The sequence below is a fragment of the Myotis lucifugus genome, unplaced genomic scaffold, assembly GCF_000147115.1.
Source record: "Myotis lucifugus unplaced genomic scaffold, Myoluc2.0 scaffold_167, whole genome shotgun sequence".
In the NCBI taxonomy this organism is placed as follows: domain Eukaryota; kingdom Metazoa; phylum Chordata; class Mammalia; order Chiroptera; family Vespertilionidae; genus Myotis; species Myotis lucifugus.
The window spans coordinates 17,579-42,203 of NW_005871215.1; the positions used below are offsets into that span (position 1 = coordinate 17,579).

General features: G+C 43.4%; 1 protein-coding gene and 1 non-coding gene across 2 annotated transcripts in view; both read left to right on the top strand.

Annotated features, from left to right (window-relative positions):
* Positions 1-24,625, top strand: part of PLXNC1 (plexin C1) — a gene marked incomplete at its 5' end in the record, with an annotated part of 115,487 nt that overhangs the window by 6,592 nt on the left and 84,270 nt on the right. Inside the window, one exon of the mRNA XM_006096091.2 lies at positions 17,192-17,306. Coding sequence (XP_006096153.1) covers positions 17,192-17,306 — 115 coding nt within the window. The remainder of the gene's footprint in view (positions 1-17,191; positions 17,307-24,625) is intronic.
* LOC111827455 lies at positions 21,240-21,373 on the top strand. Its single transcript, XR_002831036.1, has one exon. It is a non-coding gene; the product is annotated as a small nucleolar RNA SNORA42/SNORA80 family (small nucleolar RNA).

Below are 24,625 nucleotides of genomic sequence, written 5' to 3' on the forward strand. Positions count from 1 at the left end.
GATCTGTGCCCTGGGGGTTGCAGTTGGGGGTAAGATTTATTGAAGCTGGAAACTAGGAAAAGGGTAGTGGTTGGACTGTGGGAACTTGAAATTAAGGTCATGGAGGGGGTGGAGTTACTGGCAATGGCAAGATCTAGGTATGATTATGTAGCTAAAGAAGGATGGAGGACAAGAGTATTGGCAGAGCGGTCAAGGAACTGAGGTGTCAGCGTGGTAGGTGGATTGATTATCTGTGTGAACATTGCAGTCACCAAGAACGACTGAGGGAACAGTGTTGGAGAGTGAGGAGCCAGATATTCGAGAAAAGGAAGGCGCAGGCCTGTCGGTAGGGGTGGTTTGCAGATGGTTACCACAGGAAGGAATTTGGGGTGATGTGGACTGATGGAGTGAGCTTCAGAGATGGGGGTGGGGGCTGTGGCAGGCTTAGAAAGAAGGGAAGAAGAAGTTTCCAAAAGGGAAGGTAAGATGCAAGCAGGACACCTACCATAGGGGAGAGGAAGCCGCCAGCCCTGAGCGGGCCACACGGAAGCCGTGTCTCAGGCAGAGCCAGGTTTCCGTAAGAGCAGGTGAAAGGAAGAACCAGGAAGGAGGTTGAGGACACAGGGCTTCTATAAAAGCCTGCTCACTGCTGGCCCTGTTTCTGCTCTCACTCCTTCACCTCTGCCTTTTAAACTCTAAACCAGACCGTGCCATTTCCCAGCTTAACAACCTCTACTGGCTTCCGTCTTAGAGTTCAGCCTGACTCCCTTGCCCCCAGGGCCTGCGTACGAGGCTTTCCATAGTCTGGCCCCGCGCTACTTCTCAGCCTCTAATGCCACCCTCTCCTCCACCTCCCCTGGCCACACCGCTTCCTTTCTGACTCAAGAACATGCCAAGCTTGTCCCTGCCTCAGGGACTTTGCACTGGCTATTTCCTCAGACTAGAAGACTCTTCCCCAGCTCTCTGCGCAGTTGGCTCTTTCTTGATTATCACATCCCAGCTCACACATCTCCACGAGATCATCCAGCCTGAAGTAGCCTCACCTCACTCAGTGGCATCACTGCTTTATTTCCTTCATGGCCCATCACTATCGGAAATGATCTTATTTCTCTGCCTCTTCCTTTACTAAAATGTAAGTTGTATAGGGACCTAGTCTTGTTCATTATCGTATTCCCCAGGATCTAGAACAGTGCCTGGCACATAGTAGGTATATATTAAATGAATAGAGTAGAATGATTGGGAAACTCTACCAATGGCAGAAGACTTGTGCATTAAGTATTATAAAGCACTCTGGATTTGTGGGCTGACGGACCTTCCCACCCATGTCAGATTACTTGGTTTCACACTGGCTTGGTTCTGGCCTGAGATTTAATAAACTAAGCTTCAGATCTGTGACTCACATGAAGCTCCAGTACCATTCAAAATTAGGAATTCTAAAGGGGGATGTTTTCTTATAACTGTAGAGCATCCCACTGTGTTTATTTTAAATGCCGCAGATTTATTTAGAAAAATAACTTATTTTCTCTGTTGAGAAGGTTGAGCTTTCTTGCATATGTGTCTAGAAAGTGGATTTCTTTGGGGGTGGGGCAAGAAAATGATCTTAACTTCCTTTGGTTGGGGTGTTAATAATAGGCATCCAATATAAGCTGATAAAAAGCAACTAGATAAACAATGAGCTCTAAAAAGTTTAGTATTTTATTGTTGGAACTTCACATCCAACCTGTGATGAATTTGCCTGTGTGGGTGGAAAGTGAATTTTTGCAGGCTGAATATCTTGGGTTGGGAAGCAGTTTCTCAGTTTCTCCCATATTGCAAAGCAAAGCCCATGTGTTCAGTTACGGATTTCCACAAAACTGGCAATCCTGAACCAATGAACGGATGAGGTTCCAAAAGTTCACTTGTATGTTTGGCACTCAGAATGCATTTTCCCATAGAAACAATGTCATCAGTCAAGGGCTGATTCCCAAGTCAGCCCACACAACTCAATTTATTTAATTTCAACAAATACTTATTGAATATCTACCAAGAACCCCATGTGGGAAGTCATAATTAGGTGATATCGAGGAAATCAGTTGCCACTCTTGGGCTTAAGGAATTCACACATGAACTAGGAGACAGACATGTCAATGTTCAACGTTCATTCATTCAGTTGTACATCCAATCAGCAGGTATTTTTTGAGCACCTACGATGTGCTAAGCCCTGTGCTAGGTGCTTGGGATGCAGTCTTTCTTGCCTACGTGGAGCTTGCAACCTAGTGAAGGATGTAGACAAGTATAGTAGTCAGGGTTCTGCTCCAATAATACTGAGTAACAAACTCTTAGTGATTTACACAAACAGACATTTGTAGGGGTTTTGTGTTTGTTTTGTTTTTGCTCCTGGGTTAGCTTCAGCAGGGGTGGGGGTTGGGGGCCTCAAGCTGCAGGTCAAGAGTTTGATTCAGGTCTGCTTCACATATCTCTCATCCTGCACATGCTCCTCTCGAGGCAGAGAGAAGAAGCACAGAGTCCAAGTTAAACTCTGCAGCACATCCAAAGCCTCTGCTCACACATGTTTGCAAGCAAGTCATATAGCCAAGCCCAACATCAGAGGGGTCGATATCTTCTGCCCGTTCCAGTGGGAGACAATGCAAAGGGACATGGCAAAGGCTATGGATGTGTCATTTCAGTGCAGGAGAGAATGAAGAACTGGGAACAGTAACCCAGGCTACCTTAATAAGAAGCTACCACCAACTTACCAGTAAGAAAATAGAATACAATAAGCGTTAGCACAGAGGAAGCAAAGGGTTACCTGGGAAACCATCTAACCCAAACTTAAAAGGTCAGGGAAGGCTTCCTGGAGGAAGAGATGTCTAAGCTGGACCTGAAGTGTGAGCAGATATCAGCCAAGTAAAGAGGATGGGGGCAGAGCTGGCTCAGGGACCAGGCTGTGCCAAGTCCAGGAGCTCTAGGAGAGCCTGGTGCTCAGTATGGGTGGGATGTAGCCTAGCGGAGAAGTGTGGGAAATGAGGGTGGCATGCTGGGCAGTGCTAGGTGAGGCTGGGTCTTATCAGCCATGTTAAATTTGGATTTTGTTGGAAGGACTTTGGGGAGCCATTGCTGGGCTAGAAGAGAGGCTAGATCAGATGTGTGTTTTAGAACAAGCAAAATAGACCAGAGGGGACACTGCTGGAAGCTGCAGATCACGGAGAAGGTGGCGGTAAACCAGCAAGAGACTGGGGGCTGAATTAGAGAGATGACAGTGGCAATAGGAAGGAGTGGGTGGATTTAAGAGCTAGGTGAAAGATAGTCTTGACAGGATTTAGTGATTAATTGGATTCCCCCTTGAGTCTGACACGCTAAAAATAGGGCCATAAAATGAAAAAGAAAATATCCAGGTGGCCACTGTTTTTCTGGAAGATGTATTCTTTCTCTTTTGATCTAAGTCCTCACAAAGAAAATAAAGAAATGATACCCAAACATACTAGTACCCTGGACTCCTACTGTGTCCCAGGCACTGGACAAGGCACTGGGTTGGAGCCCAAACAATGGGCACCTAAGTCAGATGGGGAAGGACTTCTAACAGAGCCAGGGCTAAGTGTCAGAGGGTGCAGTGGGTGTGTGATCACTCTTTTCCAAGCAAGGCAGGACTTCGGTGGTGAGATTATAGGAGGAGGAGTGCAGGTGTCTGGCTTGGGTGCCCATAAGGACAGAGTTGTCATTGCGGAGCAGGATGGAGGAGGAGGAGGAGCGTTTGGGATGTACAGCAGTGCAGAGGGGACTCTCCCACAGGCAGCGGGCGTGGTACAGCAGGGGAGGAAGAATGTGGGTCCTGGGATCAGCTTGCTTGGGATTGAATCAGGGTTTCAGTGGGACCTGCAAGTTTCTTATCTTTTTTCTGCCAAATCGCCTCTTCTATACAGCAGGGTTCTAATCTTGTAGGGTTGCTGAGAGGATTAAATCAGATGATGTGCATGAAATCCTAGGCACGGTGCCTGTTCACAGTAAGCACTCAAGTAATGTTAGCTATAAGATGGTGGGACCCCAGAGGGGGAGCCATCACTTGTAACCAAGTTTGAGAAGGCTTTCCAGAAGAAGTAGCATTAAAATTCAGCCTTCCGGCCAGAGTAGACTTTCCCCAGGGAAGAGGGTGTGGAGACACTTCAGGCAGAGGATCCAGCCCAAGAAGAGGTCTTTGAGGGAGTGGCGGATGAACTGTATCACTCCAGCTTGGGCTCAAAAGGCTGGGTGTGGCCAGGATGAGAAAGGCTCTGAGCTTGGACTTTATTGGTTGCTGCTGGGAACTTACTAAAGGGATTTAGCGGAGGGCTGACATCGTATTTGTGTTTTAAAAAGATGATTCTGATGGCGGTGGAGAAGATGCACTGTGTTAACCTAAGCACCAGCTGTACCGCACTTCCCCTCCCTTCCCTTCCAGGATCCCTGTCTCTCGGTACATTTTGTAAAGGGTGAGTTTATCTCATGTATCTTCCTGAGTCTTCTACTTGGCAGCTGTTTCTCCAGATTTCATGAGCCTTCCCACTTCTCCCAGCGCCACCGCGGGGCTCTGCTTGCTTTAGCCCCAGTTATGTAAAGGAACCAGGACTCTTTAGAAAAGGGGCCACACTCGTCTTTATGGTCCCATCCTGTAGTGCCCCGCCCTGCACAGGATGTGGACAAGGCGGGACGGAGCCCCCGGGCATGCTAATTATAAGGTGTTTGCAGGCTCCCCTTGATCATTTGTCTGAATTTAACATTTGCCCGTATTCTTCATGTTTCTTTCATGCTGATAGTTGTAGGCAGCCAGCCCCTGGGAGCAGTTGTTAGGTCTTCAGCTGCTGGTCGTCTCTTCTGCACATGAGACTGTGAACACGGTCATTTCTCAACTCGGCCTAACAACAGGGCTCTGTGGCCAGTTCCCCGTCAGCCTTTCTGAAAGGCTTGGGGGTAACAGAAGGGGGTTTTGAACACAGAGAGAAAACTGAAATTTGAATGCTATACATATGTGTTCCTCAGAATAAAAATCAAAAGGAGTTAAATAATTTGCTTATGGACACATCTAGTTTCTTGCATTGCTCTCCTGCCTTGAGGTCTGCCTTTCTTCTCTCCTCCAAGAGACATTCCTTCTTCAAGCCTCCCCAGGGCTAATAATTAACCCAAAGGCAATGGGCTGTTGTTGCCCTAAATCTTGACCAAGACAACCCATGGGGCCTGGTAACCTTTTGCCTCATTCTCCTGAAGCCCGAGTCACTGCAGTCCAGTCTGCCGTCGTGAGAGGTGGACAGTGCCACAGAGAAGGCCACTGAGGGCTTCTCGGTAGGGGAGTCCATCAGGTGTGCCCACTTATTATCTAGAATGCAGTTGGGTGCCCTTCCCTCAGGAAGCCCGCCTGGAGCCAGGCTGGCCAGGAGACAGGTCTGCATCATGGAGAAGAATGTGCTGAGCAGCAGGCTGCATGGGGCTACCAGGCCCACAAGGGGGGCAGTGAGGGGCGACCAGGTCAGCCGGGAGGCTGGCGGCAGGGGGCAGTTGGGGGTGACTATGCCTACAGGGGGCGTAGTTGGGGGTGACCAGGCCAGCAGGGGGGGGGCAGTTAGGTGCAATCAGGCAGGCAGGCAGGCAGGCAGGCGAGCAGTTGGGAGCCAGCAGTACTGGATTGTGAGAGGAATGTCCGACTGCCGGTTTAGGCCGATCCCCCGAGGGGTCTCAGATTGGAGGGCTGTGTTTCTTCTAGAAGCTGTAGGGAGAATCCGTTTCCTTATCTTTCTCTAGCCCTGGAGGCAGCCTGCATTCCTTGGCTCATGGCTCCTTTTCGCATCTTCAAAACCAGCAGTGTAGCATCTTCAGATCTCTCTGCCTCTGGACTCTGTTTCCATCATCACATTTCCTTCTCTGACTCTGACCCTCCTGCCTCCTCTTATAGGGAACCTTCTGTGCACTTTCGGCTCACACAGATAACCCAAGATAATCTCCCATTTGAGACCCTTAATCTCCTCCGCAAAGTCCTTTTTGCCATGTGTAGTAACATATTCACAGGTTGCAGAGGTTAAAATATGGATATCTTTTGGGGCCATTATTCTACCTGCCACAGGTTGAACAAGTACCAGTAGTGCAGGGATGAGGAACCTGTTTTTCTGCCAAGGGCCATTTGGATATTTATAACATCATTTTTGGCTATACAAAATTATCAACTTAAAAATTAGCCTGCTATATTTGGTCAAACATTTAATTAACTCAGCCCTAATGCCTGGGCAGGGCCAGACCAAATGATTTCACGGGCCCTTGGGCTGGATGTTCCCCACTCCTCAAGTAGTGGAACCAGTATTCAAATCTAGGTTTAGCTCTAACTGCCAAGCCAGTACCATTGCCTACTCTGTAGTAAAAGGAAAGAGGAATAAGAAAGAGACATTATCCCTCATCGCCATGGGAAGTGAGGGGCGAGCCTGGTCCAAATGGACCCTTCATGGATGACTGATTATGCATAAGAAAGATAATGGGACTCAAGGCCAGCCTGAGTTAAAGAAACCCTTCCTCCTTGAAAGTTAAGCATCCACACATTTATTTATTGAGCACCTCGTATGTGTCAGACACTATTTCAAGCAGTAGGAGTCTCCAGCAGTGAAAAACTTTGTCCTCTTGGAATTCTTCTAGTGAGGTGTGTTCGTTTCCCAGGGCTGCTGTAACAGATGACCACAAACCCAGTGGCTTAAAACAACACACATTTAGCCTCTCACACTTCTGTAGTCTAGAAATCCAAAATTAAGGTGTCAGCAGGGCCATGTTCCCTCAGGTTCAGAGGAAAATTCTTCCTCTCCTCTTCTAGCTCCTGGTGGCTCCTGGTGTTCTTGGCTTGTGGCCACATAACTCCTGTCTCTGCCTCTGCCTTTACATGGCCTTTTCTCTTTGTGTCCAAATCTCCCTCTCCTTTTTCTTATGACGGTACCAGTCATTGGATACCTTAAATCCAGTTGATCTCATCTTGAGATTCTTAACTTATTACATCGGCAAAGATCCTATTTCCAGATAAGGTCACATTCTGAGGTTCTGGGTAGACATGGATTTAGTGGGAACATTATTCAGCTTACTTTGTGAGGGAAGATGGACAGTGTAAAAATTCAGAAAGAAATGGCATGCAAGATGGTGACCAATGTCATGAGGAAAGATAAAGCAGAGGAGGGGGGTGCTGGCTGGAAGCAGGGGAGGTTGCAGCTTCCAACCAGCGAGGTCCTGGAAGGCCTCACCGAGGCGGGGACATCTGAGCCACGGCCAGAAGGATCACGTTCAGCTTTGGGGATGTCTCCCTTCACCAGGGCATGGCCACATCTAGCTGACTGGCCAGGAAGGCAGTTTGAGACAGACTTCTCCCCTGAACCTGAAGGAACATGGCCCTGCTGACGATCATTCTAATTCTGCATGCAGTCGTCCTCCCCTTCCAACCCAGGATGCGTCCTTGTGTTTGAAGTCTATGTAGTGACACTCCTTTACGGTCCAGTGAGGCTCTAATGACAGCAATAATGATAATAATGGGATTTGGGGGCGGCCCCTCCTTCCCGCGTAAGAACCCCATTGTGCCGACTAATTGTGTAGAAGCAAGTAGGACAACTGTCTGTGGGGTGGAAGCAGTCAGGGGGAGCAGAGAGGAATATGTTATTTGGGCCTCGGGCATTACTCAGTTACCCTGGCAGAGGCCGGATCGTGCATACGGGTTCCCGAGAATGCTGGAAGGGATTAGGGGCCTTCTACCCTGGAGAGGGGTCTTGGGTGACCCTGAATCCCCTGAGTTCTTCACTTCTATCAGCTGTTAGAGGAGCTGTGAATAAATCCTACTTACTTCAAAGCAAAAGGTGAAAATGGGAAGAAACCAGTTAGGGCCACTGGTCCACCCTGGTGCTCCGATGGCTGACAGTGGCGGCACAGGGAGATGTGCACCTTCCACAGAAGCCTGTTTTGTTTGGAGAGCAGTAACTGCGGCCCTCGGCGTCCAAACTGCTTATCGGTGTCATCTCTTAAATTGATGCTCTCCGACTTGGAACAAGTACCATTAGGAACACCCCTTTTAGTAAATATATGTTTTAATGGAATAGATTTTTTTGAAATGACCTTATGTCAGGCAGCAGGCACTTTCATAAGTATATATCGATTGGCTTTAAATCCCTCAAATGCTCTCACTTGTCCTTGTGAACTAGCATTTGTCCTGTTCCCAGCAACTCCTCCATGTTCTTTCTTTTGTAATGTCTTATTACATTTAAATGCTTGTATTCTGCCATATTGAGCATGGGCCATTTCTGATATGCCAGGGGTGTATTTAATACTGCTTTCAGGAGGATGAGGTGTTATTGCCACCTGTTTACTGGTGGGGAACCTGAGGCCCAAAGAAGCTAAGAGATGTGCACCATCACATGGAGAATGTGTGGGAGAGCAGCTTTGAACCCAGATCTTCTGACTCAAAAGGCATCATTTTTAGTTCCATGCTACCTGTGTTGTTTAAATGCTTCACTTAAATTCTCTAGTTCATAATTTGCATTTGGAAATAAAATTCCAACTTTTAGTACACCCATCACCCACAAAAGAAACACATGGGGTGAAGGCCACAGATCCCTTTTGTGTGAGTGGCTCAGTCTGCAAATGTGTTTTCTGTGTGCTAAATAGCTCAAAGCTTTAAGACAAAGGCTAGTTTTCCAGTGCACCAATTAACAGCCGACCAGTGAACAAAAATCAATGGAACAACTTATGCTGGTATCATGGAGACATAGACAAGAATTTAGTCACTTTAAAATTTAATCCTTAATCCAATTCAGCTAACGTTTGTTGCATGCCAGCAGTGCACCAGGCCCTGTACCAGGCCTTGAGGGAAACAAAGATGAATGAGACTCTGTGCTGGAGAAGTTCTCAGGTTAGTAGAGGCAGCAGACACTGAACAAATAATTTCATTACACCGTGGAAAGTGCTCTCATGGCTGGTGCTCAAGGAAAGACCCCAAAGAACCCTTTGGTCTTGGGAGGAAAGACAGGTGTGATTAAGAATCTTCCAAGAAGCCTTGAATTGTGTGTGCCTTTATACATGGAAAAGGCATGTTGAATGTTGGCTTGGTGTCTGTGAGCAATGCAAATGGGCCGTCTGGTCAACCTTAGTCCCCAAATCCCTGTCTCCTCACTACCGTTTTGTGTTTGTTTGGCTTGTGTCATCTAAATGTTTGCCTAAATTCTTTTTACTTGCCTGTGTAATAAATATAATGCTACTACTAATATTTATTGTAAGCTCAGCTAGATAAGTATATGTTTTTGTAACAACTCCATGGCGTAGAAACTAATGTTATCTGCCTTTCTGCAGATGGAAAGCCTGAGACACAGACAACACGTGATTTTCCCAAGGTCACCAGCTTGTAATTGGCAGAACCACTCTCTCCTTCCTTCATATATTCTAGATAGTCTGGTCTTTAACCAGTTCCTTGCAGAGACCAAGCTTTATGTGAACTCAAGGCCTAGGCACATGCTGTTCCTTCTGCCTGGAATGCTTTTCCCACTCTTCTTGATGTGCCAAATCATTTCATCCTTGAGTTCTGAGCTGAAATGCCTTCTTTCTTGACTAACCTTTCTAAAGGAGTTCCTCCCTGCTACATTTTCAGTTTCTGCAGCAGACTTACCTCAGTTTGAAATTATTTTAAATTATTGTCTGCTTATTTGGTTCCTGTTTGTGTGCCTCACTGGAATGTAAGCTCATTAAGAGAGGGACCTTAAGTGACTTATACACTGACTAGAGGCCCAGTGCACGAAATTCATGCATGGTGGGGGGAGGGGGGGGCCTGTCCCCCTCAGCCCAGCCTGCACCTTCTCCAATCCAGGACCCCTCGGGGATGTCCGACTGCTGGTTTAGGCCCAATCCCTGCCTAAACCCGGCAGTCGGACATCCCTCTCGCAATCCTGGACTGCTGGCTCCTAATCGCTCACCTGCCTGCCTGGTCGCCCCTAACTGCCACCCCCCTGCCAGCCTGATCACCCTCACTGCCTCTGTGTGCCAGCCTGATCGCCACTAACTACCCCCCTCTGCTGACCTGGTCATCCCCAACTTCCCCCTCCCTGCCAGCCTGGTCACCCCTCCCTGCCCCCCCCCAGCCTAATTGCTCCCAACTGCCCCCTCCTCTGCCGGCCTGGTCGCCCCCAACTATCCCCCCTCCTGGCCTGGTCACCCCCAACTGCCCTCCCTGCCAGCCTGGTCACCCCTAACAGCCCCCGCCAGCCTGGTTGCCCCACTCAGCCTGCTGTTCAGTCATTTGGTCATCCCTCACTAACCCCCCTGCTGGCCTGGTCGTGGGCAGCCATCTTGTGAGGGTGTGAGGGTTAATTTGCATATTACCTCTTAATTATATAGGATGTGTCTCCAGTGTCTACACAGTGCTTGGTGTCCAGTGGCACTCAGTAAATACTTGTAGAATGTATGCCAGATATGGTACCAAGCTCTGGAGGCACCAAGATGAATAAGATTGGCCTTTCCCCTGGGGGGCTTATAATCTAGTCAGAGGCAAATCAACAACTAATGCAATGTGCTGTATATACCGGGAGCATGTGTAAGGTGCCATGGGGACAGAGAGGAGGGAGTGACTGTTTTGCCTGGAGGCTGGGCATACATGGAGGAGGTGGCATTGAACAAGTCTGAACAAGGAACACAATCTCACCAAGTATTGCAGGCGCCAGGGCGTTCTGGACAGTAAAGGGCAGACATGCTAGGAAGAGCTGGGATGTTTGCACTGCATGTGTTTATCAAATAACTGCTCTCTGCTAGGTGCGATGTACTAGATATTAGGATCTGTGTTCTTCAGAGCTTACAGGCTAAATAGTGAGACAGACTTAACAACCCACAATTACCTGGGGTGCATTTGGAGAGGAAGGCAGGGGCTAGCTAGATCATAGTGTGGGGCTAAAGGGAGGGGTATGGAAGCATGTGTTCTAGGGTCCAGGTCATGAAAAGCAGGCATATGGGTAGAGGAGTTTGAAATAGGTGAAAGGGTGGCATTGAAAATTTTTAATCAGGAAGTGATAGAATCAGCTTTGTGCTTGAGCATGACCTAGATATCGGCGTGGAAGCTGATTAGAGCCACTGGAGGTGGGAAGGAGGGAGACCAACTAAAAGGTTGCTGCAGGGGCCCAGGTGAGAAGAGATGGGGGAGAGTGGAATGCAGGATAGAGTGATACTTAGAATTAGTAGATCATGATCAATTGAGTATGACAGTTGAGAAAAAGAGCCTCCCAAAAGGCCAAAGTTTTCTAATTTGATCCACCATTTGGGTTATTGCTCATTAACCAAGATGGGGCAATGTTTCCCATGTGTGTGACTAGAACTTCGGACCCTCAATCAAAAAGTTGAAAGACAGTGCATCATTCAATCCTGTCTTGGGAAGTTACAAAGCACACTATCATATTCAAGGCTCTGAGAAGTCCTGCACCAGAGAAACTTAACTAGTGTTTCCCAAACTTCTTAGCAATAAAACCCTTAACACGAACACCCAAAACAACCCATAGAACACACTTTGAGAACTGAAATAAAACCTATATTTTCTTGTGTGGCTCATGCTCTGGGTGGACCTATTTACGGTTATCTTGGCATTTGTGATGTTGCTATCCTGGTACAATTTTGAGGAATTTGGCATAGCAGTGAGATATGGACACCAATGCCAGACTGTCAAGATTCATACCATCCTGTCTAATCTGTCTGCATCTCCGTTTCCTCATCTCTGAAATTTCCCTTTTATGGGGAAAAGGTTGTGAGGATCAATGAGTTAATTCCCAGAAAGCCCTAGAAACAGTGTGTGGCCCATGGGAATGGTTCAGCAAGTATTAGCTCTAGTGAGAGACAATTTAGGGTAGGAGGTGAGACCATTGACTTGGAAGCTAAACTGCCTGGATTTCTGTCTCAGCCCCTCTGCTTACTAACTCTGTGACCCTGAGAAAGCAATATGGAGCCTTCCATGCCTCAGTTTCTCCATCTGCAAAGCAGGGACAATTATTATTCCTACCCATAGGTTTGTTGTGAAGAATAAATGAACCAAATCACATGAAAGAATGTTGCCTGGCATGTTGGATGTTTTTGCTTTTGTTAAAAAAAAAAAAATCTAAATTGCCTCTGTGACTAGCATAATTTTATCATGACTTTCAGCCCCAGCTATGAAGATCCAGTTTTTCAGCTTTCTCAGCAGGATTTTGGTCTTGTGTTTTGGCATTTCCTTTCCCTTAGTCTGGAGGCCTTGACTTCAGACTTAGTTTGTCACCATGACTTCCTTTTTTTTTTTTTTTTTTATCTATTCAATTCAGTTTGGTTTCTTCATCTCATGGACTGACAATGTTAATGAAAGTCCCCTGATTCCAGGGAGCACCTGGTCCTCCTCTGGGCTCTGTGCCTTTCTTAAAAATACAGACATCTGTTTCAAGTCACTTGGCAGAGACCTTGGGATGCTCTTGTAGCGAAGCCTCCCCCCAGTGTGGACACAGTCTCCTGTTCCCTGAAGGAGAGGCTGGACTGTCCTTGTTACAAGTTTTCTGATATTATATCAGCATAGACTCTTTGGAACGGGTCTCACCGACCCCCACATTCAGGCCAATTACCTGATATTTAGTTATCAGTTTTCTCAGGGACTGTCTGCTCTTGGTGAACAATTACATTAGAGAATGCTGATGAAGTTCCAGGGGCGCCCAAAGTAGAAGTTACATTTCTGAGTTCAGAGTTTTATTTCAAGGTTGAGTAAGTGGTAAATTTTTACTGAGAGATTCTGGCCTAATAGAGTCAGGTTCTCAAGGTCCCCCAGCCTGGCCCACGGGCATTTCACCTGCCTGGAAGGTTCAGCTCCTGTTCAGAGGTGGGTCTCCCAGTTCTTTATGTTGGCATGGAAACAATTAATAATTTAAGCCATACCTATTAAAAAACAGAAAAACTGTATAAATACAATACTATAGTAATGGATGTAAAAGTCGATCCAGCTGGGCACTGTTCCCAGGTTACCAGCTGAGCCGAAACACAAATAAGTAAAGAAGAAAAACTGCTATATAATGCAAATGGTGCAATCTCATTGTTTTCTGCTTCTCTTTTATTGCAAATATGTAGTATTGAGGTAACATTATGGATAAATGGGTTTTGTGAACGAACCTGAAAACCTAATCACTGTTCATAACATTAGTTCTATGGGGAGAAAAGGTATTCCATATTACAAACAGATGGTTTGCAAGCAAATTTTAAAAAGCACAATAGTTTTTTGAAGCTGGGGCCTCCTGAAATTTGAACCTGTAGTTGGATATTCTGTGTTCAGGGTGATCAGTGAAAATTAGAGACCTCTCAGAATCCCCACCCCTCCTAAATCCTTGCTGCCCTTTTCATCCTCGAAACTATTCCTCGCTTTCTTTATTCTCTGCTGCTGCAGTCCTCATCTCCGGCGCCTTGTCCCAGCCAAGTCCCAGCCCCATCCTGCAACCACCGTGGAGACCCCAGTCGGCCAGGAGGACTCTGACTATCTTTATCCTCGCGCACCTTATGAATGGCAGCTAGGGCTCATAGGAAGCCACGCAACGGAGTGGCCAGGTGTGTGGCTCTGAAGTCAGACGGTTGTCCCTTGGCTGTGTGACCTTGGCATGGTGTTGCAGTTGTCTGAGCCTCAGTTCCATGCCTATACAGTGAGGCTGTGTGAGGACTAGCGGGGAAGTACTAACTGCCAACCCTCAGACCAGTACCTGGCATGGGGCAGCGCCCCGTCCATGCAGCTGCGTGGTGGGGTAGTTACTAGCGGATGTTAGGGTTTAGACAGATTTCCATCAACTCAGGAAGCAAACCCACAGAATGAAAATCTTTTCTGAGTTCTAACCAGCAAACTTAGAAACAAATGTCTGGAATCTCCCTGTTCATGAGTCGGGGCCTGGGTAGGTTTTGAACATACTTCATTAGGAGTGAGGGGTGGGGGAGGGGTGGTCCATGTACACATAGTTGAGTGGGATATCAAACTCTTATTATTTAGAATAAATTAAGCTCTATAGCAGGTTTTATAGCAAACGGATAAGAACAAGCCTTCTTAAATAGTTTCATTCACTAAATTGTTTCCTCATACAATGTTTTTCACCCAAGGAAAGCCTTTTTTAATTAACTTATTGGTTATTGTGTGCTTTTTTTTTAATTCAAGCAGTTTTGTCTTTGCATTTGAGATTGTTTCATTTCCTAATTTGCGAATGGGCTAGTGTTGCACATTGGCCTTGTCATGTGAGCATGAGATCTAGCTGGATGAAGGACTAGAAAAATAAAATACTGATTGGGATCTTAAGACTTCGGGGTGGACTCCCAGCAGCGGCTGGGGAAATGGCAGTGGTGTATGGTAAGGATAGCAAATCTGTCTCTGCCATTTTCTCCAGAATGCACGCATCTCAAAGCGAATCCGATTCCCCTCCTAGCTGTGACCTGAAGAAAATGAAATGAAGCCAATTAAGAAATCAGTCTATCTGGGAGTGACTCATGGAGGATCCCCCGCACCAAGCCTGGTGTCTGACTGAGATTTTAATTTTATTTGAGCAATGGCTTAAGTGTTTATGCGCTTGACCATTGCTTTTGTTCATACATGGGAGTCAGAGGGTTAGCTTTCAAAAGGGATCATTTCAAAGTAACTGGTTTTGTTTACTAAAATGTAGGAGCTCTAAGATCTGCTCCCCTTCCTTAAGAAGTTTGAATGTGTGGGTAATGTGCTGTCATGAAGATTTTATAACTTGTAATATCGGAGAAGTAATAAGACACTGTTGTTGGTTGGCCATCTGGTTATACATTCTGGGTGTCACGATTTTTTTTTTCAATTTTATGTTTTAAATGGTGAGAAGCAAGGAATGGGAGTTTAGAAATTTCAAAAGTGCTTTATAAACAAGGAATTCATGTTTAGTTGCTTAACATGGTTAGATTTTGTTTTTACCTTATGCAAAATAGGAATTGGAAGGTCTATTTCATACACACACACACGCACACACACACACACACACATTTTTTTTTTTTTACAAAAGATAAACTAAAAAACTTCAACTCCTAATTTGTTCCCTCTCCAACCCCAGATATGAACTTTTGGCTTATGTTAAAAATAGTCTCCTTACTGTAAGTAGGAGTCAGACATAAATCATAGGGAAACTAGAGAGAAAAATCACCAACAGAAAGGACCTATAGAGATTTCATATTTCATCCATTTATTCAAACATATTTATTGAAACCCTAGTATTTGCATATCATGCTGCCAGACACTGAGGGATTTGCTGAAGAAATATTAAAGACATCCTCTCTTCCTTTGAGGAGCTTAGAGCTTACTCGGGGAGAAATGACATAGACATATGAAACAGTTAAATTGTAATTCAAGGCAGCATATGATTAAATACCAAAACGTATGCTTCCGACAAGAAATGCTATAGGAGTTCAGAAAAGAGAGTGATAACTCAGTGGCACTACTGTTTTCTGCCTACAAATTGGCAAATCGTAGCACTATTTGTATGAAATATTTTACACTTGTTTTTTTGGCAGCCTTGGGCCTTGACTCCCAGGCAGCATTAAGAGCCTACAAAATATTTGTACTCCAGTCTCTGTAAAACTGGCTTTTTTTTTTCTTTCTTATCGGCAGAGGAAGTGCCTTGTACAAACCAGAGAGCCCCTGAGAGGCAGTTCGTTCTTGCCAGTCATCATCTTTTCCAATTACAGAATTAGAAACCAGCCTCATCAGTCTCTGATTTCCAGTCCAGTGGTACATGTCCCTCCATTGCCAACTCCCCCTGACTTTGAGAGGTGACTTAATTTGAACTAAATGTCCATGACAGACGAGCTAGCCATCAAGGGTCAGATAAATGTATGGCTTTGGAGAATTGCCGGTGACAATCCCACTGGTCAAGTGTTGGGGGAGGAACTGGCACAGATGTAGGTAAGTTCAGACACAGGCACGCTCACTGGAAACAGGGCTCCCCAAAATGTCATAATATGATGACATGCTGAGAATATTGTGCTTGCGGATGATGTCTAATGAAACTCACTGGTTTCCTGTTCTATTTTTGTCATATTCAAATTAGCACAGAGCTCAAAGACAAAACCATGGGGCCTAAATTCTTAAGAATTTTAAAAGAGAGAAGAGCGGGGAGGGATGGAAGAAGAAAGAAACACCTGTAAAATGTCAATGCATGTCAAATACACTGTTTGGGCCCGCATCTCATTCTACTCCGATCCTCTCAGGGACTCCCACACTGAATGTAGTTACCGTTGGGTTGCATTTCAATCTCATGATTCATGAATTTTCAGTTTCTTTTGCAACAGCGTCACTGGTTCTCTCCTACCTCTTCATTTGAGCCGTCGGCCCTCCGGAGGCAGACATAACAGAGAGGTTTTCTTCTCTCCTTGACATTGTTCGATGAAATGTCTGTGGAGTCCAACGCTACTTGGAAATAATGTGGCTCTGGGCGCTCATTCTTCCTATCGGCTGGCAGCCCTCTGGGGAAGCAAGAGGTCCCAAGTCAGCATGACCTGGAGTGACCGAGACATTGAGCAAACCAAGTGATCTCAGCACTCTGCTTCTGATCATGTTTTCAGAGTAGCTGGCCCTGAGCACAGCGTGGTTCATTGGGGGCCTCCTCTGAGGAAAGTGGCCCTGGAAAGTGCCTCCCCCATATCTTTTGATATAATTTGGTATATCTAAATAAATAAATGAATGTTAGGTAGCACATAGTCATGGGATATCTTATCAAATTCTTGGGAAGACTCTGCCCTTGACATAGTTTTATTTAATCATCATATTGAAAAAGTACAAAGTAGTTATGTGTTGGGTTTTTTACTACAAAATAACTTATGCAATAGGTCAGTATTCTGGGAGTGAATTGCAAACCTAAAATATGTATAGTATATAAACCCTTTCTTGGGCTGTACTTTGCTAGGTTTTTCTAGAAGGGAGCTCTTTAATTTCAGAATCCACGAGAGACTGTGCTTGTGATGTATTTGGAGTTGGCAACTAAAGAGATGGCTCTGGAGTCTAAGTTCAACATGTTGTTTGCATTTGTTCTCTGCTCCCAGACATGATAGGGAAACACGCTCTGCTCTGTTCCTGTTGCTTTTCATGCTTTTAGCAACTCATTCCTATTCTTTCTCAAAACCAATAATCCACCGTACAAAGCTTGGGATTTTGTGCTGACGCCAGTGTGAGAAAGTTTTAACTAATGCGTGTGTGGGGTTGCTGTTTTGTTGCCCTCCCCTTTTTTAATAGGTGTACTTTTAAAGATGATTGTGTACATTCAGAGAACTCAGAAAACTGGCTGGATATTTCATCAGGAGCTAAAATGTGCCCCCAAATCCACATCTCTCAAAGAAGTAAAGATAAGGTAAGAGGAAAGGTTTTCATTTGCCTCCATTGTATTGTCTCGTTTTGCACAATTGATGCTAACTTCCTTCTGTGTGAAAAATACCTATTAGCGAACAAATATGCTTGGTTAGGAGAGTCATTCACTTCATTAACTATTATTGAGAGCCTACCAGACACCACGCACTCTGCAAGGTGCTAGGGATACAGCAGAGACCAAGACACACCATGGACCTGTCCATGTGAGTTAGTTAGCCCGGGGAGCTGCAGATGAACCTGAATAGTTGAATTTAAAGAAAAGATGGACTTTTAATGTAGTATGAAAACATATTGATTTAAAAAATAGAGAAAAAAGAAATTCAGACTCATGGTCAATAAGATGCCTTAAATGTGGCTTAGTGTAGAATTTTGTTTTGTTTTATGATTCCTTTTCCTTATGTGGTCAGGCTTCTCCTACAGCTATTTTATGAACGTGGCTTCAAGCACTATTGGTAGAGTGGAGAGAAACTGCTGTGGGCAGTGGATACTATAAGTGGGGTCCCTCGGAAAGAAAGCCCGTGGGCTCCTGCCAAGGCCGAACTGCCAGTCAACCCTGTCTCTGGATGAGAGAAAGGAAGAAATGAGTATATTCAAGCATTTTCTGATTCACATACTAACCGTCTCCTGTGGGAAGGTGGAATTCCTGCCCTGCTATCTCAACGTGCTGTAAGGAGACTTTGTCTCCCTAATTATGGCTCTTGTATTATGAATGATTGTACAGAACCCCCATCAGCAGCCAGTTGACCTCACTCTGTTTTATTTGAATGTCACATTAATAAGGAAATGGGCCATTTTCTTTTTTCTCTTACACTTTGCCATTTCAACTAGCAAGCACCATACCTTTTAAGATGATTTAACATTTAATAAAGGAGAGCCAGAGCATTTAATGAGCGATAAATAATAAAAGAATCAAGCTTTCAAGTCATAACTGATCAGAACTCTCAAGGGTTTAAAGTTTTTTGGTTGTTGTCACTTTCTATTGTGTTCTTGGGGGGAGGGGATGTAAAAAGAACTTTCAAAGCCTCATCCAAACAGGCCTGAGTCAAGAGTGAATAGATACTGTAAAAAAAGCACACAGGCATCTAAGCGTAGGCATGACCACATTTTTATTTCAGTCTGAAAAAATCGTTGGTGCTGATAGAGAGTGAGAGAAAATACCATAATCCTTGAATCTACCCAGGACTCTGATAAGTGGTTAAGATTATGCAAGATTTTTTTGTTTTGTCATTTTGAAAATTTTAAGGGTAACAATTCAGGTAAATATAGTGAGGGAATGTAACTTGTTCATTAAATAAAAAGTGCTGCTTATGCAATTTGCTTACCTCTCTTTGGGTTCACTCTTATAAATTAACCACCATTTATATCTAGTCTGGATCATACAAAAACTGTTTACCACCCAAACAGCCACACTACTTCCCTCCCACCCTGAGTCCCTCTGCGGTTTACCCTAATCCCTCTCCTCTTCCCACACAGCCATTACTCAATCTCTCCAGCTCACCATCAATCTCAAGATAAAGGAGATAAAGATTTAGTAATTTGAGTCAAACTAGCCTTTGAAACCAGCTTTGGACTGATTATTTTAACAGTCTTGATAGGACATTTGACTCCATCTTTTGGTCACAATGTTTCAAAAATATTTCCGTTCTGTGGTCGTTGATGACTTACCCGAAAGTCTCAGGCCTTTGTTTATTTATTTATTTATATTTATTCTTTTTTAAAATATATTTTTATTGATTTCAGAAAGGACAGGAGAGGGAGGGATAGAAACGTTATGATGAGAGAAAATCATTGATTGGCTGCTTCCTGCACGCCCCACTCTGGGGATGGAGCCTGCAACCGGAGCATGTGCCCTGACCAGGAATCGAAGTGCCCTGACCAGGAATCGAACTGTGACCTCTTGGTTCATAGGTCGATGCTCAACCACTGAGCCACGCAGGTCAGGCACATCTTTGTTTATTTAAATAATACCTGATCCCGACCTACAGAGAGGGCAGTCTATGGTTTTCCTCAATTCTACCCACCAGCTCTTTTCATAGTGTTGGTGAACTGCCCATCTTATACCTCATGGCATTGTAGTAACTTTCTAGGTACAGAAAACTCCCCTATAACACAGAGACTCTGTTCCCAAGAAGCTTCATCTCTTTACACAAAACAATGAGAAGATAGTATATTCTCATTCTCATGAAGAAACCAGCATTAAAAAGAAATAATTAGAGCAATCCAGGCATCTTGGAGGGATTTCCATGAGGTTGAGTAAAAACAGCAAGATGCAGAAAAGTATGTTTTGATCAAAAAGTCCCTATCTAAGTTTATGCGTATATGTCTCTTCATGGTTATTTGAGAAAAATATGGAGAATTGATTACTAGGTTGGAAACATGGGCTCCCCTGATGGAATGCCTGATGGAGAGGTAAGGAATAGATAAGTAAAAAAACACAAACACAAAAAAGGATGAATGGCATATCCTGTTCTCGCACTATGTAAAAGTATGTTTGTGTCTGCTGATAAGGAGATTTTAACATGCAGTAAAAATGGCTTATACTGATAAAAACAAAAATGCCAGAATGAAGTATTTCCCACAAAGAGCATGGATTCTAAAAGAGAGTCACTAGAAACATTCTTTTACAAATTATAATGAAAACAAGGAATTTCACCATCACTGATTCAGTCAGCATCATTTTCAGTTCTGTCCAGACCAGTAATACAAGAAACGAGTACTAGGAATAATTATTGGACTGGAATAGACAAAAATACCATTGTTTGCCACTGTTAAGTGGGTTGTATATCTGCAAAATCCAAACATATCAGCTTTTACCTAATATAACTTTACATTAGTAAAAGTAAAACAAAGTGTTAAGTGTTCAACAACCAGAGAGATAGAGAGTTAGAAACATCGATGAGAGAGAAACATCGATCAGCTGCCTCTTGCACATCTCCTACTGGGGTTGTGCCCGCAACCCAGGTACGTGCCCTTGACCGGAATCGAACCCGGGACCTTTCAGTCTGCAGGCCGACGCTCTATCCACTGAGCCAAACCGGTTTCGGCATACCTGGTATAACTTTAAATTAGTAAAAGTAAAACAAAGTGTTAAGTATTCAACAACCATTTAAATATCAATAGCTTTATTTACATGTGATATAAAACAAACTGTTAATGTCCATTAATAAAAGGTCCCATTCATCAAAACAACAGAAATTCTCAGGTTTAATCTTATATACCCTATATTTAAAATCATGTTTACTAGGAGATGCATGTTGAAGACAACTACCAAAAATAGTCATTTTGGCTTTATAACAGCTTGTCTTGAGCATTTTTTTCTAATAGTAATTAGAATGTAGGGCAGTGATCTGTTGAGGCTATTTATAATTCATAATAGGGAAACTTATCAATTAAAAGCATAAGTAAAAATCAAAAACACACAAGGTATTTTCTTAGAAGATATGAAAAGTATCTTGAACATATCCAGACACATACTATGTTTCTTGGCGGGAAGATATAATAAAAATGTCACATCTTCCTCAATCTATTTTCTAGATTTTATGTAATCCCAGTGAAAATTGACTCTGTCTTAAAGTTAATATAAAATTCATCTGGAATAATATGAACTGGTTAAGAATATCCAAAATATATTTTGAAAAAAGAAAATTATTTAAGCAAGACCATTTCCATATGATTGTAAACATATATATATAATGACAATAATTCAGCCCATGATTCTGGTTTAAAATATACTTTTTACTCTATTCCATGAAACAGAGTAAAAAGCTGAGAAGTAGATGTAAAACTTTTAAAGATTAAATGCCATAAAATAAGAGGAAACACAATAATTATTTCATAAAAGGGACTGTGATAACTTACAATATAAAACTGTAATTTAATTCACATTTTACATTAAATATAAAAATAAAATTTAGATGCATGGGCTTGGCTTTATGGCAGGCCCGTCCCCCTGGGTCTCTCATAGTGCCCCGTACCAGAGCAAACTGTGGCCTTGAACCATTGCCCAGCCTCTGCCAGTAGGTTGCAGGCACTGAAATGGGTTACACAGTGGAAAAAAGAAAAAAAATAATAATAAAAATAAATAAAATGTAGGTTAATTAAGAAGTTCATATGAAAAGCTGACAGAAAATAGAATTGAGCATCAAATAATTGGGAAGTATAATTTTCTCAGCTTTGAAGCAATATAGTATGAAATAACAAAAAATACTCATAAACTTGACTTTTAACATCTATACAACAAAAACTAAGAAGTAACTAAATCACATGCATTAGGAAAACATTTGCAATAAGTAAAATATTAATTGCAAGATATTAAAGCTAGGAAACATTAAAAAGAAATACATTAAGACACCAAAAGTAAGTGGGCAACGTGTATATTCTCACAAGAAGAGGTTTAGAGAGTTAGCTATAGATATGGCAATATGTTCAACTTCACCAGCTCCCAAATAAATACAAATTAAAGTGATAATAAGATATGCTAACACCTAGTGTTGGCAATGCCAATTAGCACAATCTTTTTGGAAAGCAATTTGGCACTATGTTTCAAAAGTCATAAATATATTCATTCTGTTGCAAGCAGCAATTCCAGGCTTAGAATTCTGAAGAAGTAACTTGAAAGAAGAAAATCCAGAAGCATACAGATGCTATTGCAGTAGCATTTATAGAATTAGAAATCTGGAAATGATGGAACTGCTTGGCAATAAGGGGAATAGTTAAGTAAAATAAGGCATGTTGACCTAGTGTAATGTTCCTTGGCCCCCATGGACATTATCAGTTAATTGACACTGAAACTTTATCGGATCCTTTGTGTCTTCATTTTCTCTTTATCCATTGTAGTTCAAGAAAGAACTATCAACCTGCTAAGGATTTAAGGATTTCCATGTTGCGTTTATTAAGCCAAGGCTTCAGCTTTTTAACCATATTCATCTGGAACCCAAAACCACACAAAAATACCTTCAACTTCCTGGCTAACCTTTCCTTCCACAGCACTTGAGAAAAACTTGCTTTTTCCTATTTTCAGATCACCTCAAACTGGCTTTTGCCCCACTGTTCCCTGGAAACTGTCCTCGCTGAGGCCACTGGTTGACTCCATGTAGCCATTTCAGCAGATGCCACAAGTCCTCATCCTACCTGGCTGACTGGCCGGATTCTTGAAACCTTCTTTTTCATTGCACACCCTGTCCATGCTGTCTTTCTTCTCCTCGGCCATGCCTCAGCCTCCCTTGCTGGCTCCTTCTCTCCCTGACTCTATTAGAGTTGTTTCAGGCCCAGTTTTGATTCTTCCTCTCTTCTGACTCTCTACTTTATTCACAGACAATCTTACCCACTCCCATAGCTTTATGTATCACCTATATGTTCATGTCTCCTTTATCTCAACCCCAGATAGTGTGTCCAAGCTCCAGGCCCATATCCCTTGATTATCACACACTAAACACATTCAAAATTGAAATCTTGAATTTTCTACCCAAAATTGGCCTCTTCCTCACTGTGTCCCATCTCAGTACATGGTACCTCTATCCATCCATTTGCTCACCCAAATCCTTCATGTCCACATGCCCCATTTCCAATCCTGCCCTATGCTGCCTCTAAAGGGCATCTTGAATCTGTCCATTTCCACTGTACCATCATAGCCCCGGCTTCTGTCCTTTCTTACTGATCTCTTAATCCTGTGTGGCCCTAAAACTAGACTAGATTTAGTCTAGTGGACTTTTCCATCCTTCTACTAGACTATAAGCTCTTTGAGGATCAGGACTGTAGCTGTTCCGTTCACTAGAGTAGTCAGTACTTTGCACAGCTCTTGGCACATGTTAAGAGCTTGATAAATGTTTATGGAATAAATAAATGCAATGATTATAGTTACATTAAAACTATGTATGTGAGAACTAGAAGGAAATGTGAAAAATTTAAAACAACTGGTAAAAATAGGATTTTAAAAAACTTTTCTTAGTAAAATACAGTTAAGATATATATGCATACAGGGTAATACGTGATGTGACTGTATGCTGAGATTGTGGTGCAGCTATAAATGCAGGGTTGAAGAAGGCAGGTGGATGAGAGGTCAGCCGTTTGTTGAAGATGAGCGAGTTGGTGGGAATGGCATGGAGTACGTTAGTAGCCTCAAGTCCCTAGAGATGGATGGACTCTGGTTCTTCCAGGTTGGACTGTAAGAACTTGCCTTCTCCCAGCATCATTCTATGGCACAGAAACAGAATTCTGTGCAAATAGAAAGATGGGATTGACCCCCGGGCCAAGATAGATTTAGCTTATTAGAGGACAAAGGACAGCAGAATCCTAGGTGGCCACACAGAAAGTCTGGGCGGAGGTCAGAGTATAACAGAAGGTGGACCCTCCCAGGTTGTCTGGGATCAGCTCTTCAGCCTCAGGATAGGGTTTCCACTTCCCCTGCTCCAGCTTTCTAATGCCTCGCCCACCTTTCGCCTGGTACAAAGGGACTCTCCATCGGCATATTCATTCCTTTAAGTTTCCTTTTCAACAGGAGGACTGGCTGCCTTGTTTTTGTTCATTCATTGGGGGGAAAGTTGCTTTAGAGGCAATTTCATGGTTTTATTTTTGTGGCCCCTTGTGTACCCACAGAATAGTCACCACCTCCAAATTTGGTCATATGTTTCACCACAAACAAAATCTTAAATAATTTTAAAAGTAGATTTCACAGGCCATTGGGCTGACCCAATCCAAATGGTTCAGAGAATTCAGACATCTGAAGAGTTGGGATGTCCTTAACTATAAACTGATATTAGCAACCAGCAATAAGAAATACAGAGCTGACACCTGGAAAATCAATGTACACCCTCTTATTTATTTGTTTGTTTGTTTGTTTTTAATCCTCACCTGAGGATATGTTGTGTGTGTATGTGCTTTAATGATCTTAGAGACAGAGGAAGGGAGAGAGATAGAGAAACATCGATGTAAGAGAAACATCAATCGGTTGCCTCCCATACACACCCCGACTGGGGATCAAACCCACAACGTGGGTATGTGCCTGGGAATTGAACCCCCAACCTCTTGGTGTATGAGACAATGCTCCAACCAACGGAGCCACCCAGCTAGGGAAAGGTACACTCCCTTAAACGAACTCTGGACCAAAGGGAAACAAATGAAAAAAAATCATGTGTTTGGATGGTAATATTTAATATCATAAAGATATAAATTCTCCTAAAAGTAATGTATATATATTTAGTATAATTCCAGTTCAATATCCTTACTCCCTTTGGACAAAATGATCTTAAACTTTATATGGAAGAATATTATCTAGGAAATGCTAAGAAAATTATAAAAATAAGG